At 42.4% G+C, this 19,485-nt stretch overlaps 1 protein-coding gene across 1 annotated transcript in view; it reads left to right on the top strand.

Moving 5' to 3' along the window:
* LOC137319123 (solute carrier family 25 member 32-like) overlaps window positions 1-19,485 on the top strand; it is a 49,944-nt gene that overhangs the window by 16,057 nt on the left and 14,402 nt on the right. The window contains exons 3-5 of the mRNA XM_067981475.1: window positions 1,446-1,531; window positions 3,306-3,466; window positions 16,326-16,439. Of these exons, the coding sequence (XP_067837576.1) occupies window positions 1,446-1,531; window positions 3,306-3,466; window positions 16,326-16,439 (361 nt within the window). The remainder of the gene's footprint in view (window positions 1-1,445; window positions 1,532-3,305; window positions 3,467-16,325; window positions 16,440-19,485) is intronic.

Raw genomic sequence — 19,485 nt, 5'->3', positions numbered from 1 at the left:
TTAAAATCATAGAATATACAGTACAGAAGGAGACCATTCAGCCATCATGCTTGTGCCGGCTCTTTGAAAGAGCTATCCAATTAGTTCACATCCCCTGCTCTATCCCCATAGCCCTGCAAATTTTTCCCCTTTAAGTATTTATCCAATTCCCTTTCGAAAGTTATAATTGAACCTTCCTCCGCCACCGTTTCAGATCATAACAACTCACCGCGTAAAATTTTTTTCCTCATGTCGCCTCTGGTTCTTTTACAATTACCTTATGTCTGTGTCCTCTGGTTACTGACCCTTCTGCCACTGGAAACAGTTTTTCCTTACTTACATAATCAAGACCCTTCATGATTTTGAACACCTCTATTAAATCTCCCCATAACCTTCTCTGTTCTAAGGAGAACAATCCCAGCTTCTCCAGTCTTTCCACATAACTGAAGTCCCACATCCCTGGTACCATTCTAGTAAATCTCCTCTGCACCCTTTCCAAGTTCTTGACATCCTTCCTAAAGTGTGGTGCCCAGAATTGGCTACAATACTCCAGCTAAGGCCTATCCCTATAAAGGTTCAGCATAACTTCCTTGCTTTTGTACTCTATGCCTCTATTTATAAAATCAAGGATCCCATATGCTTTTTTAACAGCCTTCTCAACTTGTCCTGCCGCCTTCAAAGATTTGTATACATACACCCCCAGATCTCTCTGTTCCTGTACCCTCTTCAAAATTATACCCTTTAGTTTATATTGCCTTTCCTCATTCTTCCTACCAAAATGTATCACTTCACACTTCTCTGCGTGAAATTTCATCTGCCATGTCTCTGCCCATTCCACCAGCCTGTCTATGTCTGTTATATCCTCCACATTGTTTACTACATTCCCGAGTTTCATGTCATCACTTCATACTTCTGCGTTAAATTTCATCTGCCATATGGGCTTCATTGTACTTCATTTTCCAGCTCACCCAACTGAATCTGATGTTCTGAGCCAAACAATTTCAGTACAGCTTCAATGAACCAGCACATAGCCCGACCTCCATTTCAACGTATGCACAAAAAATGCAATTCTACTGAGACTTACATGACATAATCAGACCTATTGTGTTTAGATAGTTGCATGAAAGTGACAAACAAATTAAGCATGAGAGCATCACAGGATCTTTTGCTTTTGCCATGCTCACCCTAAAATTCTGTGTATGTGCACAATTAATAACAATGGCTGCTGTTGAAGAACTTCTCCAATAATCCTTTTCTGTGTAGCAAGAGTCAAACTATCCAGTTAAGGAAAAACTGAGTAGTTTGATTCTCACTGAAAATTATTCTAGTAATTAGGTTTTTCCTTAACTGAGTAGGTTAGTAATGTGATACAAAATCAATTTCAAGATCTGTAATAAAGTTAATGGTACTATTCTTTGTGTTGGAGTTCACTGCTGAATTACTAAACATAGATATGCTACTTTCAGTTATAACGCCATCAAGGCCTACAAACAGGATGGTCATCCAGCAGAACTTACTGCTACTCAGCACCTTATCTCAGCTGCTGAAGCCGGTAAGTAGTTGAAAGAGTTAAACTTGGCTGAGTTACAAAAGTAGGGCATCCATATTAATACCTCCATATTACATTGATGCATGAAAATGTAACTGGATTGTTACTTGTGCAGGCTTTGCCCTCACTAGCTGATTTTTTGATTGCTGCTGTTGATAGTCACATTTGTGTTCTTTTTGGCTGAAGACATGTTAGTTTCAGTATTGCATACTTGACTTCAGCACAAAGAAGCAATATCCCTACTGGCAGCTCAATGTGCAGATTTTAACATGCTGTTTTAACAGTCAAAAGAATATTATACATCTAATTTTAATAGCATTTTCAAGCAATGAATTCAAGTTTTGTCCATTTGCTCTCAGTAGCTATTAATGTTTGTATGCAAAATGCAGAGACTAATGGATACTCCCATGTATGTTATTTTTTTTTCATTGACTTAGGATAGTTTCATTTCATTTTCAACTACTTTGTTTCTGTTAGCATGGGATGGTATGGTTGGCCATCTGCCCAGGCACTTACTCTGTGAATTTGAGGCACAATGTCCATGCTGTTGAATTAATGGTTCTGACATAATCATTACACATTCGAGTGATAATTTGAAGCTGATTACCAGAAAATAACATATTGTACGTCAATTAAAATGGCAATCCTATAGTAATCCTATTAAGAGAGGAATTATCCTAGTAGAATAGTGTGATGCAAAATTGAAGCAAATTGTGCTCATCGAATGTTTTTGCATTCATCATTTTATTCAATGCCAGAAGTTAAACTCCCACACAAAACTGTTGTGTGTTCATATCTCACAGTTATGCAATTTGGCACTACTCTGATGAGTGGTGCAGTAAAATTGTCCTTGTGGATCTGTTCAAGAAATATGGTTCAATTCATCTGTCTATGGTGATTATTTAGTGTTTTTATTGACCATGTACCCTCTCCCTTTAGCCTGCTTTCTACACTCTTTCCCCCCCACCAAAAAAAAACATAACATTTCAGAATTGTTTGTGAGAAAGGAAGATAATTTGTTCTAGTACAAAAATGCTGAACATTCTGTCAGCCAAATTTGTGCCCACTATTTTTCTAACACAGCTTGTAGATTTGCCTGGAATGCTAGCAGAACTACACAGAACTTTAGCTGAGAGTACCAGAGACTATGTAATGTAAAGACACCTGAAAGAAGGAGGTTATTTAGAAATGTTGGCTGGTCTTGCAGTCTTAACCGTGGTTAACTTTGAGTATTTGTATAACATTTAAGTGGAGCTAGCAGCAAAGTTTGACTATTATTGATAATTGACTTCTGGGTATAGGTGGTATTTCTAATTACATGTTCATGTATGAGATGTATATTATCAAGTGTATCTCATTGTGAAAGAAACTTTCTGAGAACTACAGTAAGACAGCTTAAGTGGAAGGCATCCTTTTTAATGTTTGTACAGATAAAGTATTTCTGGGTAGATAGTCACACAACCTTATTTGGACTATTTGTGCTGGACCTAAAATGTTTTCATACAAAGTATGGAATGGAATAACATTCACATTCAAAATAGAATAGCTAAAGAAATCATCTTCTGAAGTTCTAATCAGCTATGGGAATTTGATCCAAATAATAAGTATTTATAGACATTTTGATATAAAGGAATTTTTGCCAACTTTTAATATTTCAGTTTTATTTTACACTGTTACCTTTATATAATCACAAATTGGATAAAAAACACAAGTAAATACGTGTACATACAACAATGTAAGCACAACTTCCTTCAGCAAATGTACCTGTATTTTTTAGGCGCAATGACACTTTGTATTACAAATCCAATTTGGGTGACGAAGACGCGGCTGGTTCTGCAGTATGATGCAGGTGTTGATCCATCAAAGAGACAGTACAAAGGCATGTTTCATGCCCTTTCAAAAATATACCTGAATGAAGGTATTCGTGGACTCTACAAGGTGAGGTAATAGTACCAGTAACTAGTCCTTAAAGTTGTAAACTCTGTCTTTTTATAACCGTTAAACACAACTGTTTCAATAAATTGGCTCAGGTAGTACTTGTGGGTTCTTGTAATAATTTTATACTGTGTACTTTATTTTGTATTGTCCCCTTTTCTCCCTGAAGGTGTCAGTTCCACCTCCAGTACCTTGCCCATACGGGCATTTTTTAGTTAGAACCTAGCTAAGTAGTGTCAGGAGCAATTCAATTGGAGGGGAGGTCAATCTTGTCCTCACCTGGGTGCCGATTTTCGGATGGCCATGCGGTGGGTTGGGGGGCTCCTAAAATGAAAGAATCCCAGAGCGGGTTCGGAGCCCGGCTCCAACCCGCTGACTTCCGGGTTCCCCAATGACGCGTTCGGGTGTGCGCGGAGCTCCCGCATGTGGGACTCCCACCAGCAATTAAAGCCAGCGGGATGATAATTTACATTGTTATTTAGGTAGTTGAGGTACTTGACAGACCTCATTGACTGGAGATTTTGGCAGGGGTGCAATTTTGAAGGATCCTCAGCATGTTTCCCGTGCTGTGGGAAACACTCCCTGTTGGAATGGACGTGTTGCAGCTGTCAGCCTGTGGCAGCTGCAAAGGACCATTTGACAGTGGGGGGGGGGGGGGGAGATGCTCGCCCATTGCAGGAGGCCACTCTAGACAAAGTTTTGGCTGCAACACCTTTGTCTTTCCACTCAAATTTATTAATTTATACCCTAAACTCTGCTGTGCAAGCACATTTACCTACTTTGCGGACCCCCTCAAACTCTCACCGTCCGGATGGGGGCGCCATAGCTGCATTCGTCACTTCATCCGAGGACAAGCAACATCAGCAGCCTCGCCAGGCACGCCATCCATCTCCGCCACGTGGAGTTCCACAACACAGTGCTACGCCACAGGCGCTTGCACAAAATAGTCTTGCAACTACACATACACCCACTGTAGGGTGACCCAATGGGTGGCACCAAGTGTGGATGTTCATGGTGAACCTCATGAAAGGGATATATTACACAAGCCAGTCAAGAATGGCCAAGACATGGCAGTAGTGGTGACAATAATAATATTTAATGTGCCATTAACAAAAATCAAATATAAATAAAAAATATGACAAATCGTCAAGACACCCTTGTGCATCCCCTTTGTGCTCACAAAACCTTTGCCTTATGCTTCCAACTACTTCTACGTGGTGCTTCCCCTGTGGCTGCAGCAGAGGTAGTGGCAGGTTGCTCTTGTTCATGCCCTGACCGATTAGATGCTTTGGGCCTACGCCCTCTGGGTTTCGGTGCCCGTGAGGGGCCCCTCCAAAGACTGCTCCTGTGCAGGGGCAGACTCGACCACCTGGAGAGGAGGCAGCATTGCGGGTACTGGTTGAGAGGGGGGCAATGGGTGCGACGTGGGAGCGCTTTGAGTGGCGTCCCACTTCCATGTCCCCTTTCGCCATCATCCCTCTCCTGGGCCAGGCCCACATCACTCCTACCACCCTGCTGGACGTCAATTTGGAGGACATGTGTGAAGCCTTGTAAGGCCAGTGCTAGTGTATCTACCTGCCAGTTTAAGGCGGCAGAAAGTTGCTCACCCTGAATCCGAAGGGCCGTTGTCAGGGCCTGAATGGATTCATTGGTGAGCCGTGCTTGAAGCTCGATGGAGGCTAGCCTTCCCTCCATTGCAGACATTCCCGCACTTACCCGCGACACTATTTCAGAGATGCCCTCACGTCCCTGTGACAGTATCTCAGAGATTCCCTCCTGTACCTGTGCCACCATTCCACTCATGCAGGAGTTGGATTCCTCCATCCTCTGCGCGATTGTGGAGAGTGCACATGGCACCTGTTCCAGCACCTTGCAAATGTACTGCTGCCCTTCGATCATTCTCCTTTTAAAGGATGGCCCCCAGGGTTCAGCCTCTGTGTCCAGCTGAACAAAGCCTGGAGAAGAGTGCTCCCACCGACGCGGACTCTCCACAACTGCCGCTGCCACCAGTGTCTGTCGTGTGTGGTGACTCACCATGTGCGACCCCAACTAAGTGAGGACAGGGACCCACCGAGGTGTGTGTATCTGCGTTGGTGGATGGCTCGCTCAGGTGTGATGGTGCCCCCTCAGAGGCTGGCAGGTCCTCTAAGGAATCGCCTTCCGCTGTCACAGCAGTCGCTGAAGGCCCTGTAAGAGAACAGAAGGCAACATTAAGCATGATGACAGATGTTGAGGTGCCAAAGATGGCAAGGCATGTTAACATCATTTGCTATTGTGAGTGCTGAATGTTAAAGTTCTGTCAGGTCTGGTGGCAGTCTCGGCGTCCCCGACGGACAGGCACTCAAGGGTGCGGCTCACTTCAAGTGCCTCCTGCTCCGCGTCCATGAGGACGACCTCTGGTCTTCACCCTCTCCCATGCATTCTGAGCTCCCTTCTGCTATAAGGGGAGAAAGTAGACAGGGATGGTGACGTGGCCAACTGCTGAATGCATTGGTTTGGGTGAGGCTGACCGTGAAAGAGATGCATTAGAGGGTGAGTATGATCTTCCAAAATTCCCTAGATTCTACAACGGTCATGACATTGTATGAGGATTGGGTTGAGTGGTAGTGGTGGGATGAGTACTGGGGAGGTGAGTAAGTGCAGGTAAGTTGAGCATGAGGTTTGAGTGGGTGTGAGGAGTGATGTGATAGATTGGTGTTGACAGTGCAGAAGGAGTTGTGGGGTGGGGATGGTGATGTGGAAGACAGAGTGTAGGAGAATGAGTAAGTGTACTCACTTTGGCTGACCTAGTTAGGTCATTGAAGCGCTTCCTGCACTGGATCCAGGTGCAGGAGACGTTGTTGCTGCTAGTGACCTCCTCTGCCACCTTGAGCCATGCCTTCTTGGTGGCAGAGACAGGCCACTTCCTCCCGTCTGCTGGGTAGAAAATCTCCCTCCTCCTCCTCCTCCTCACCCCATGATTTCCCTTTCATAAAAGCATGTTGACTCTGCCTAATCATATTTTGATTTTCTAAGTTCCCTGTTACCATTTCCTTAGTAATGGCTTCCAGCATTTTCCTGATGACTGATGTCAGGCTAACTGGCCTGTGGTTCCCCATTTTCTCTCTCCATCCTTTCTTGAATAGCGGTGTTGCATTTGCTACCTTCCAACCCGCTGGGACCGTTGTAGAATCTAGGGAATTTTGGAAGATCATAACCAACGCATCCACTATCTGTTCCATCACCATCCCTGGGTATGTCCTGTCCCACCGCCAGGAAAGACCTACCAGAGGTGGCGGTACAGTGATATACAGTCAGGAGGGAGTGGCCCTGGGAGTCCTCAACATTGACTCTGGACCCCATGAAATCTCATGGCATCAGGTCAAACATGGGCAAGGAAACCTCCTGCTGATTACCACCTACCGCCCTCCCTCAGCTGATGAATCAGTCCTCCTTCATGTTGAGCACCACTTGGAGGAAGCACTGAGGGTAGCAAGGGCACAGAATGTACTCTGGGTGGGGGATTTCAATGTCCATCACCAAGAGTGGCTCGGTAGCACCACTACTGACCGAGCTGGCCGAGTCCTAAAGGACATTACTGCTAGATTGAGCCTGCGGCAGGTGGTGAGCGAACCAACACGAGGGAAAAACTTACTTGACCTCATCCTCATCAATCTACCTGTCACAAATGCATCTGTCCATGACAGTATTGGTAGGATTGACCACCGCACAGTCCTCGTGGAGACGAAGTCCCGTCTTTGCACTGACGACACCATCCAACGTGTTGTGTGGCACTACCACCGTGCTAAATGGGATAGATTCAGAACAGATCCAGCAGCTCAAAACTGGGCATCCATGAGGCACTGTGGGCCATCAGCAGCAGCAGAATTGTATTCCAGCACAATCTGTAACCTCATGGCCCGGCATATTCCTCACTCTACCATTACCAACAAGCCAAGAGTGTAGAAGAGCATGCCAGGAGCAGCACCAGGTGTACCTAAAAATGAGGTGCCAACCTGGTGAAGCTACAACTCAGGACTACATGCATGCTAAACAGTGGAAGCAACATGCTATAGACAGGGCTAAGTGATTCCACAACCAACGGATCAGATCAAAGCTCTGCAGTCCTGCCACATCCAGTCGTGAATGATGAGTGGACACTTAAACAACTAATGGGAGGAGGAGTTTCTGTAAACATTCCCATCCTCAACAATTGGGGAGTCCAGCATGTGAGTGCAAAAGACAAGGCTGAAGCGTTTGCAACCATCTTCAGCCAGAAGTGCTGAGTGGATGATCCATCTCGGCCTTCTCCCGATATCCCCACCATCACAGAAGCCAGTCTTCAGCCAATTCGATTCGCTCCACGTGATATCAAGAAATGGCTGAGTGCACTGGATACAGCAAAGGCTATGGGCCCAGACAACATCCCGGCTGCAGTGCTGAAGACTTGTGCTCCAGAACTAGCTGCACCTCTAGCCAAACTATTCCACTACAGCTACAACACTGGCATCTACCCGACAATGTGGAAAATTGCCCAGGTATGTCCTGTCCACAAAAAGCAGGACAAATCCAATCCGGCCAATTACCGCCCCATCAGTCTACTCTCAATCATCAGCAAAGTGATGGAAAGTGTCGTCGACAGTGCTATCAAGCGGCACTTACTCATCAATAACCTGCTCACCGATGCTCAGTTTGGGTTCCGCCAGGACCACTTGGCTCCAGACCTCATTACAGCCTTGGTCCAAACATGGACAAAAGAGATGAATTCCAGAGGTGAGGTGAGAGTGACTGCCCTTGACATCAAGGCAGCATTTGACTGAGTGTGGCACCAAGGAGCCCTAGTAAAATTGAAGTCATTGGGAATCAGGGGGAAAACTCTCCAGTGGCTGGAGTCATACCTAGCACAAAGGAAGATGGTAGTGGTTGTTGGAGGCCAAACATCTCAGCCCCTGGACATTGCTGCAGGAGTTCCTCAGGGCAGTGTCCTAGGCCCAACCATCTTCAGCTGCTTCATCAATGACCTTCCCTCCATCATAAGATCAGAAGTGGGGATGTTCGCTGATGATTGCACAGTGTTCAGTTCCATTCGCAACCCCTCAGATAATGAAGCAGTCCGAGCCCGCATGCAGCAAGACCTGGACAACATCCAGGCTTGGGTTGATAAGTGGCAAGTAACATTCGTGCCAGACAAGTGCCAGGCAACGACCATCTCCAACAAGAGAGAGTCTAACCACCTCCCCTTGACATTCAATGGCATTACCATCGCCGAATCCCCCACCATCAACATCCAGGGGGTCACCATTGAGCAGAAACTTAACTGGACCAGCCATATAAATACTGTGGCGACAAGAACAGGTCAGAGGCTGGGTATTCTGCGACGAGTGACTCACCTCCTGACTCCCCAAAGCCTTTCCACCATCTACAAGGCACAAGTCAGGAGTGTGATGGAATACTCTCCACTTGCCTGGATGAGTGCAGCTCCAACAACACTCAAGAAGCTCGACACCATCCAGGACAAAGCAGCCCGCTTGATTGGCACCCCATCCACCACCCTAAACATTCACTCCCTTCACCACCGCGCACTGTGGCTGCAGTGTGTACCATCCACAGGATGCACTGCAGCAACTCGCCAAGGCTTCTTCAACAGCACCTCCCAAACCGGCGACCTCTACCACCTAGAAGGACAAGAGCAGCAGGTACATGGGAACAGCACCACCTGCACGTTCCCCTCCAAGTCACACACCATTCCGACTTGGAAATATATCGCCGTTCCTTCATCGTCGCTGGGTCAAAATCCTGGAACTCCCTTCCTAACAGCACTGGGAGAACCTTCACCACACAGACTGCAGCGGTTCAAGAAGGCGGCTCACCACCACCTTATCGAGCAATTCGGGATGGGCAATAAATGCCGGCCTTGCCAGCGACGCCCACATCCCATGAACGAATTTTTAAAAAACTCTTTTAGAACCCTCGGATGTCGGCCATCAGGTCCAGGGATTTATCGGCTTTTAGTCCCATTAGTTTCTCAAGTATTCTTTCTGTACTGATATTAATTACTTTAAGTACCTCACTATCATTAGCCCCTTGGTTCCCCACTATTTCTAGTATGCTTTTTGTGTCTTCTACTGTGAAGACAGATCCAAAATATTTGTATAATGCATCTGCCATTTCCTGATTCTCCATTATAACTTCTCCTGTCTCAGCCTCTAAGGGACTAACGTTTACTTTTGTTACTCTTTTCCTTTTTACAAACTTGTAGAAGCTCTTACAATCCGTTTTTATATTTTTTACTAGTTTACTTTCATATTCTACCTTCTCCCGTTTTATCAATTTTTGGTCGTCCTTTGCTGGTTTCTAAAACTCTCCCAATCCTCTTCTTGGCAACAGTATAGGCCTCTTCTTTTAATCTAATACTCCGTAACTTCCTTAGTTAGCCACGGATAGATCACTTCTGTGGTGTTCTTATTTCTCAGTGGAATGTGTATTTGTTGAGAATATTGAAGTATTTCTTTAAATGTTTGCCATTGCTTATCAACCGTCATACCTGTTAATCTAATTTTCCAATCCACCTTAGCCAATTCACCCCTCATACCTATGTAATTGGCTTTATTTAAGTTTAAGACTGTGGTTTCTGACTTACGTGCATCACTCACAAACGCAATGTGAAAGTCTATCATATTATGATCACTCTTCCCCAGAGTATCCTTTACTGTGAGATTACTAATTAACCTTGTCTCATTACACAATACAAGATCTAAAATAGCCTGTTCTCTGGTTGGTTCCATGATGTATGGTTCTTGGAAACCGTCTTGAATGCATTCCATGAACTCGTTCTCCAGACTACCTTTGCCAATTTGATTTGCCCAGTCTATATGAAGATTAAAGCCCACCATGATTACTGCATTACCTTTGTTACAAGCTCCTATTATTTCATGATTAAATCTGTCCAACAGTATAGCTACTGTTAGGGGGCCTATAAACTACTCCCCCAAGAGTTTTCTGCCCCTTGTTATTTCTTATTTTCACCCGTACTGATTCTACTTTTTGGTCTTCTGAGCCAAGATCCTTTCTCACCACTTTCCTTATGTCATTCTTTATTATTAGGGCTATAGATTGGCATATTTAAACGTTTTCAAATTAGTTGTAACACAATATTCGCCCTCTCCGGCATATGCCACTTAAGTGGGTTTTAGATCCGCCTCTAGGGCCTCCATGGTACAGTTAATATTCAGATTGGTACCGGCATTATTAAACCCACACTGTGCTTCTAGGCTGTGTCCAACACTATGTGGACACACAGTGACAGCATGTCTAGTAACACATCCCTTTAATTTTGTTCCAGCCAATCAGCTTAAATCTACGTCCTCTGGTTCTTGAACCCTCTGCTAGGGGAAACAGGTACTTCCTGTCTACTTTATCTGGGCCCCTCATAATCTTGTAATTTTGTATCTATCGTGCGGATATCTTCTAAATACTGTTTCTCCCAATTTTATTGTTAACTAATGGGAACCTAACCCTGAATTTTGGAAATCCAAATTACTGTGTCCCTCTTTACTTTAATTTCAGTCCTTTTGATTGATACCAGTGTTTCCTGACTGTTTCATTAATTAGTTGGTTTCTCTATGGACCATGTGTCAGTGCCTTGTTTAAAAGGATTTCTCACTCGCCTGGACCACATTAACCATTTTCCTATTGTGCTGATGTCAAGTAACTGAGCCTGTCTGAGACTCATTCTTCACTGTATCTTCTTCATGTATCTCCGCAGACTAGCAGCATCTCATAGGAATGAGCTTAGTGTTCTTGGATATTAACTTTCTGCTGGCCAGTCTCTTCTTCCTCATGGTATTTCCGAACATTTTCCATGGCACACATCATATGTCCTGTAGGATTCAGTCCTGTAAAAGCAACTGGTTTGTTTAAAGAGTGGTTGCAATAGCTCACCAGGCCAGAGGCCTTTGTAATCATGTTCTTCATCCTGGTCTCCGTTTCAGATGATGGCAACATACATTTGTATCTTTTATGTCCACTGTAGCCATTCTTAGGTTTTCAGGTTATCTTATCAAAAAGATCAGGGGTGTCTAGAGTGCTTATCTCCCCCTGCATGGTCCCGATGTCAGGGTAGTGGCCAGGCTATTGAGTGTAGCCTTCTCATTGTTCATTATAGGCAAGGACACAAATATCTCCACGAGAAAGCTATCAATTTACTATTCTCAACTACACTTTCCTGACTTCCACTAGATTGTATATTTATGCCAGATTGATTTTTTTTTATCATGCCCAATTCAATGACTTTAGAGAAATTCCCATTTGGTGTAATTTCTCTGTTTCTTACTTTAATTCTCAATCACTTCCTCTCATCCAATTTTACATAACCCATTATATTACCTATCATGAGCCCTGGAGGAATGTTACTGTCTGATACGATATTTACAGTCCGGTCCAATATCCCAAAATTTATTCACCTTACGTAATTTTTCTTGAACCGCTTTTCATTTCCCAAAATATCCCACTACATTGTGCCCGAGTCCCTTCTATCATTTCACAATTATCCCAACTTAAGAGCAGTATTGTTGGACCGACAGGACTTGTCAATGTAAAATTCTCTTCCCTCTCGAAAAGAATTCTTCTTTGATACACAGCATTCATAGGAACCATTTAGACTGGACTTCCTTTATTTTAAAATATAATTTGATTATCCCCTTAAATTACAAGTTAATTTTTTCCTTTCTCGAGGGCTTAAATAGCAACTTATATAAATTTTTCTTATCAATTCCAATTTCAGAAACAAATTATGTCCAGGCTTTGTGGTTTTATAGTAGAGATGTGCAACTCCCATATCTCCCCACCTCGAGCACTCTGTCTCGGAAGACAATAAATAGGTTAAAACAAAACAAATCAAAATGTTTTCAAAAGAAGAGAATCAGGTTGATATCACCACGCTGTGACATTTGGTAACCGCTGATGTCTGCAGCTAAAGTCTTAAATCTTTAACACCACTGGATCGTTTCCTGCACCAAATTTCTCCAGCAAAGGTTGCACCGTAACTTTGTAACTACTCTTGGTAATCCTGCACCATCAACACTCACGTGGTCCCAAAAAAAAACCAGGGTCACCTGTTTTAAAAGAAACACAGAAAATCCATTGCTGCTCTTCTTGAGAGCCCAAGTGATTAATTTGTCAAATCTTCATTTATTATTTATTTATCCAAAGGAATAATCCCTTTACCCGAAACAAATTCAGAAAACAAAACAGGAGAGAGAAATTGCCTACTCCCTCTCTCGCTCTCTCTCTGAAGCACGCAGCCTGTCTGAAATATACACTGTCTCTCCCACATACAGATGTACGCAGGGCTGCAGACTGGAATTTCTAACTCCAAGTCCTAATCTCTGTGTTTTCAAGATGTAACCACATTAAGCAGATATCATTAGCAGCCGCCTGCTAAGATACGTTATATTCCTCTTTTATTAATTTATTAATGGTTTGGGCATGTGTTTCTAGCACTGTAGCTATCCTTTGCAAATGTATGGTCAGCATTTGATCCTCAGACAATTCCTTATCTGTATTTTCATTTATCTTTTAATATATCTTTAATGCGAGACCCTAAATCTCTGACCTTTTGATCTAATGTTGTCAAATCAATGGTGTTAACAACTGAGGCAAAGGCAGTTGCTATATCACTTATCACAGATCTTTACGTCTCCATATTTGCCTATCTCTTTTTACGATGTCCACCTCCATTCCATGTCGCTCTTTGTTTTAACACTTGAGTTAGGAGGTGTTGATCTAATTGTTGAGTTTTCTTAGCAGTCTCAATGCGAGCTATATAATTTGTCAGGGAAGGTCTCCCCTCTTTGGTCAGATCTTGTATTCTACTATTAATTTCAAATAAAATTGAATAGCCCCAGAACTTGTCAAAACTTCCTTATCATACTGTGGCAGGGTAAAACTGATAGGCATTTAGTACCCTGTGTCAGTACATAGCTCAAGTAATGGACTTCCAATTGTCTAACCTATGCTTCCTTTTCATATGATTTGTTTTACATTCCTTTCTTATCAATTTTTCACTGTAGCGTGAAAACTTATATCTCAGTCAATCGTAGCCTTTGGCATTTCCGAGTGATTGGGACAATTTTACTAATATAACCTATACCAATTATTACCTCATGTTCACCTGTGTTCTGGGCAAGCCTCAGACAGTTCTCAACCGACTGGGTCATTTCTATCTGTTTGAACTGCTCTTGGCATGACAGTCTGGCTTCTTGGGATGGAAGGGGTTAATATTAACTTGCTCTTGTGGTAGGAGTAACTTGATCCTTCTCCCTTTGAGATTAACTTCCCACCTTCAAAATTTCACTTCACACAGGTTTGACTGATTTTTTTACTTCTCACATTTGTGGATTGCTTTATACTATATTTTTGCACACTATTTTTTCACATACTTTTAGTGCATGTGATTATAATCAACGCTCCGAGCTGTTCCAGCTTTCCGACTTTTCCTATCACAGTGATACCAGATAGTTTTTTAATGTATCCCGTTAATTTTTAACCTCTTTTTAAACCACAGCCAATCACAAAATAAACATTCAAAATGCCAATTTTTTGAAGACCCCATGTCTGGAATTTAACATGCCCACACTTTATAAGAACCAGAATTTAATAGGTCACTTAACCTCAATAACTCCAATTTTAATTCAGCAGTATCAGAATTAAACACATGACAAGACAGATACATTACACAAAGGAAGAAAACACGTAAGACACAGTAAGAAGGGGGCGTGGCCCACAACACCGACAAAAAAAACACTGATCAAGACAGGCTTTTTAAAGGGACAGTACACTTAAACAACAAAACCTTTCTTTTTCGGGTCTCTGTCTTTTAAACATTTGTCTAGTCACTTAATTCTATCCATATTTTTTTTTACAGTACTGTCTCCATAAAGCAATTAGTTCTTTGGCTGTGGTACCTCTGTTATTTTTCCAAATTAATTCCTGAGCCTTTTTGGCGGCATCTAAGTTTTTATCAATAGTTCCTGTTTATATCCAATCACCAGGAACTTAAACCCTGACTATCCTCAGTGATATTAACCACTGACCTACCGCTTACAAGTTATTCCCTCAGTACGTACGCTGACCCTCAGTGATATTCGACCACTGACCTCTTCCTGCTATTTCTGTGTATTCGCCAGACTGACCTGAATCTTGTAAGGACGCCACACGAGAGTTAGCGATTGGACGATTCGTCGTCAGACTGACGGATTGGAGGAAAACCGACGTAGTAAATTAAGACTACTTACATCGGGGCGCCATTTCCTTCCTCCGTGTCTGAAACAATCCGCCTCTTACTCCGCGAACTCTCAGTGAACGACCGTTAAGATCCCCGTACGGGCCACCAAATGACGATCCGGATTCTTTCCCCTCAGTCTGGTTCAGTAAAAACTGAAGTCGAGTACATTTTAAAGTTCATCACAACTTTAATAGCAGGGTTCTTAGTCTGCAGCATGGATTTGGACTCCTGATAGAGTCCCTCTATGCTGGCAGAGCAAGAACAAAAACATACAGAAATCCACACGTTTTTATACAAATCAATAGGGTTGGAACATACTTAACGAGGGTCAACACCAATCATAAGCCGGGCACAGGTTGCCATGCGAGGTTACATTATTTCCGGCCAATCATAGATAATCATGTGCTGACCATGTTGCTGTTAGACATCAAAGGGGATAACTTCCTCACTTTCCAACTTGGAATGTTCTTCCCTGTTCCTTCTGTTCCTTATCTCCCAACCTGGAATGTCTTTCAACTTTGGCTAAGCTCGTTACCTATATTGATCTGCCATAAACATGGAGACATTCAGACCAGTCCTTGAATCACATCAAAGACTCTACATTGATAAGACCATGCAAACCTGCTGACTACGCAAACATATGGCCCAGCAGGAGGGCCAGGCCACCTGTATCAATCTCAGTTACTAACTAATTAACCCTTTCTAACCATTTTGCATTCTGCTTCTTTGCCACGTAGGCATTTTAATATTTTACTGAAAACTGACCACGTAGGGATTCTCACCATCACCCCTATACTTGCTGACCAACATTGGCTCGATATTAAAATTTTCATCCTAGTGTTCAAGTCCCTCCGTGGCCTCGTCCCTCTCTATCTCTAACCTCCTCCAACCATACAAACATCTGAGAACTTTGTGTTCCTCCAACTCTGGCCTCTTGTACATCCCCTACTTCCTTTGCCCCTTTCATTGTTAGCCATGCCTTCAGCCATCTAGGTGCTAAGCTCTGGAATTCTTTCCCATAACCCCTCCACCTCTCATTCCTCTTTAAGACCCTCCTTAAAACCTATCTTTTTGACCAAGCTTTTGGCCACCTGTCCTAATGTCACCTTCTTCGGCTCTGTCAATTTTTGTCCGATTGCACTCCTGTGAAGCACCTTGGGGCATATTGGGTGTACTGGTGGGCAGTGGGGATTTTATGTCTCAAATTATCTTTAAAGTCCCAATAGGACTGCAGATCCGTATACCTTTATTGCTCATTTTCAAAATCTCTTAAAGGCTGAAATACAACCCTGCAAGGTAAAAAAAAAATGTTCACTTTCAAATCCTAATGTTTACCTAATGTAAGTCTGATAGTTGCTATACAACTCTGATTGTAACAATTTGCTTTGTAAAGAAATTGGCTTAACTTTTGGGAAAGAGAAAATCTTTTATTTTGTCTGAGGTTAATGTGGCAGAAAATTTTAAATCCAGTGCCTTTCAATTTTTACCCAGGTTTTGGGTGTCGTTTGAGTCCAATATAATATCATATGATCTGAAAAATGAATGCTTTGAATTTGTAAAACTGCACTGAGTTTGAGCTCCGTATCTTCTTTTCTATAGGGATTTGTGCCAGGCCTTTTAGGTACATCACATGGTGCTCTCCAGTTCATGGCTTATGAGGAACTGAAGAAAGAATACAGTAAATACAAGAAAATGGCAACAGATGCAAAACTGGTGAGTTTGTTGTCACAGGCAAGGTTCATTTCTAATCACACAGTAAATTGCATTATTACAGCATGCGTTAAACACATTGGACCACTTTTGTTACAACCCAGAAGTCTCTGCAGATCTGAGAAAGCTGTTTCAAAATACAGATTTCATTTACATAGACTCATTAACCGTTCTTTAAAGTAACAGTTATGCGTTAATGATGTTCTATTTAATATGCACAATGTTCTTGACTGGGTACAACATGGTGTCCCTTCTGACTTAGGTCGATGGTTTCCCAATAATTCTGTGCATCATTATTTTGCATCCTCTTTCTGATCTATAGTTTAGCTCATTGTTCCAGCAATTCATAGAATCATAGAATAGGATCATAGAAAGGTTACAGCATGGAAAGAAGCCATTCGGCCCCTCGAGTCCGTGCTAGCTCTATGCAAGAGCAATCCAGCTAGTCCCACTACCCTATCCCCATAGCCCTGCACATTTTCAGTCATTGTTGATAAAACCTAATAATTTTTATTACTAAGGGCTTGTCTTGTCCAGTCCCATGATCACTGGAATTTCCTGCTCTAGGCTGTCTACATGGCCTACGGGCACTACCCCTGGAAGCATCTAGCGTTGACTGAAGGGACAAGGAAACACGGCACAGCTGTAGGCCTCTTTTGCCAATCTGGGACGTACCTCTTTTTCCTAATCTTTGCGGCTGGGAGAACGAAGCATTCCTTGGGGCATGTCAGGAAAATCCACCCTCATACTTTCTTGTGACTGATGTGACTGAATTTTTTTTAACGTCCCTCTTTCATCTTCCTTTCCATTGTCTGATTAAGCTGTAGGTTTGTGTTATCTTTTGAGAGGGATATTGGATCAATCTAGTGTGCAGCGAACTACACAGGTGTAATTAATGCCTACACAATCATTGATCTGTCAGAGTGAATGATATATATATGAATGTTCTTCAGTTGGTTTTCTCCTTCCTAAAGTAGACAGACTGAGCTGTATTTGTGTGACCAACTGTATTGCTCACCGCTTTATTGCATTGGCACCACTGATAACCTTAATTCTGATTTTAGAAAGTGTTCACTTTACACATAGGTGATCTGGTGGAGATTAAATAAACTCCCCCTCTAGAGTGGAAATGTGCAACATATGGCCAGCAAACTAGATTTGGCCCGTAAGCTCCTTTCATCTGGCCCCCACTTCTTGTCATTAAGCACCCAAAACTGATTTCATTGGGAGCTGAAAGTAACCATAGTTGAAATTGCTGGATCTAGTAATAGGAAATGAACCAGAATAGATGATAGAAGTAAGCATAGGGGAACATCTAAGCAATAGCGTTCACAATGTAACAAGGATTAAGATAAAGATTGAGAAGGACATGAGTAAGATAATGACCAAAGTAATAAATTGGGAAAAAAAGCAGATTTTAAGGGGATGAAAATGGAATCAGGGAAAATAAACTTGAAAAATTTACTGACAAAAAAAAAATAGAACAGCAGAGGGAAACATTTAAAACGGTAATCAATAGAGTCCAGGAGAAATATATCCCACTAAAAAGCAAGAGCAAACTAGCCGGTAATGTTACACTCTGGATGAATACAGAAATAAGGGCAAAATTGAAACTAAAGAAAAAGGCATACACTAAATACATAGACACCAAAGGAGAGGATGACAAAAAGGAATACGAAAAGCTTAGGAAAGAATTAAAAATAACAATTAGGACAGCAAAGAGAAATTCCGAAATTTAATTATCAAGGAATATAAAAAGAAATAGTAAAGTATTCTACGGACGCATAAATAAATAAAGAAAGAAAAATCAGGATAGGGAAGGGCCACTAAGGGATATAGACGATAAACTCACAGGTAATGACAGCGAAATGGCAGAAAAACTAAATAATTACTTTGCCTCAGTATTTACCAGGGAGGCTAACATGGTGGGCATGACATTCGAAGTAGAGATCAAAATGTAGAAAGACGTTTACAATAGAAAGGGAGGAGATAATAAACTAATCAAACTTAGAGCAGATAAAACCTTTGGTCCGGATGGATTTCATCCGCGCATTTTAAAAGAAGTTAGGGAAGAGGTAGCAAAGGCACTACTACATTTATATAAAAATTCATTAGAAAAGGGAATAGTGCCAGAGGACTGGCAGAGATCTAATGTGATTCCTATATTTAGAAGGGGAGCTAGAACAAGTCCAGGGAACCAAAGACCAATTAGCTTAACGTCGTTGGTGGGAAAGATAATGGAATCCTTACTTAAAAGATGTAATAGAAAAACATCTTGAAATCGAAAATATAATCATAGTATCATAGGACTAAATAGCTAGCCCTTTCAAAGAGCCAGCACAGGAGAGGGCCATTCGGCCCATCGTGCCTGTGCAGGCTCTTTGAAAGGGCTGGCCAATTAGTCCCATAGTCCTGTAAATTTTTTCCCTTTGAGTATTTATCCAATTCCCTTTTGAAAATTACTATTAAATCTGCTTCCACCACCCTTTCAGGCAATCCGTTCCAAATCATTATAACTCACTGCGTTTAAAAAAAATGTTTCCTTCTGTCTCCTCTGACTCTTTTGCCGATCACCTTAAATCTGTGTCATCTGGTTCCCGACCCTTCCGCCACTGGAAACAGTTTCTCCTTATTTACTTATCAAAACTGTTCATCATTTTGAACACCTCTATCCAATCTCCCCTTAACCTTCTCTATTCTAAGGAAAATAACCCCAGCTTCTCCAGTCTCTACACATAACTGAAGTCCCTCATCCCTGGTGCCATCCTAGTAAATCTCTTCAGCCCCCTGTCTAAGGCCTTGACATCCTTCCTAAAGTGTGGTGCCCAGAATTGAACACAATACTCCAGCTGGGGCCTAACCAGTGTTTTCTAAAGGTTTAGCTTAACTTCCTTGCTTTTGTACTCTATGCCTCTATTAATGAAGCCCAGGATCCCATATGCTTTTTTAACAGCCTTCTGAACTTGTCCTGCCACCTTCAAAGATTTGTGTACATACACACCCAGGTCTCTCTGTTCCAGCACTCCATTTAAAATTGTACTATTTAGTT

Source organism: Heptranchias perlo, chromosome 3, assembly GCF_035084215.1.
Source record: "Heptranchias perlo isolate sHepPer1 chromosome 3, sHepPer1.hap1, whole genome shotgun sequence".
In the NCBI taxonomy this organism is placed as follows: domain Eukaryota; kingdom Metazoa; phylum Chordata; class Chondrichthyes; order Hexanchiformes; family Hexanchidae; genus Heptranchias; species Heptranchias perlo.
This window is presented reverse-complemented; position numbering and strand designations above follow the sequence as displayed.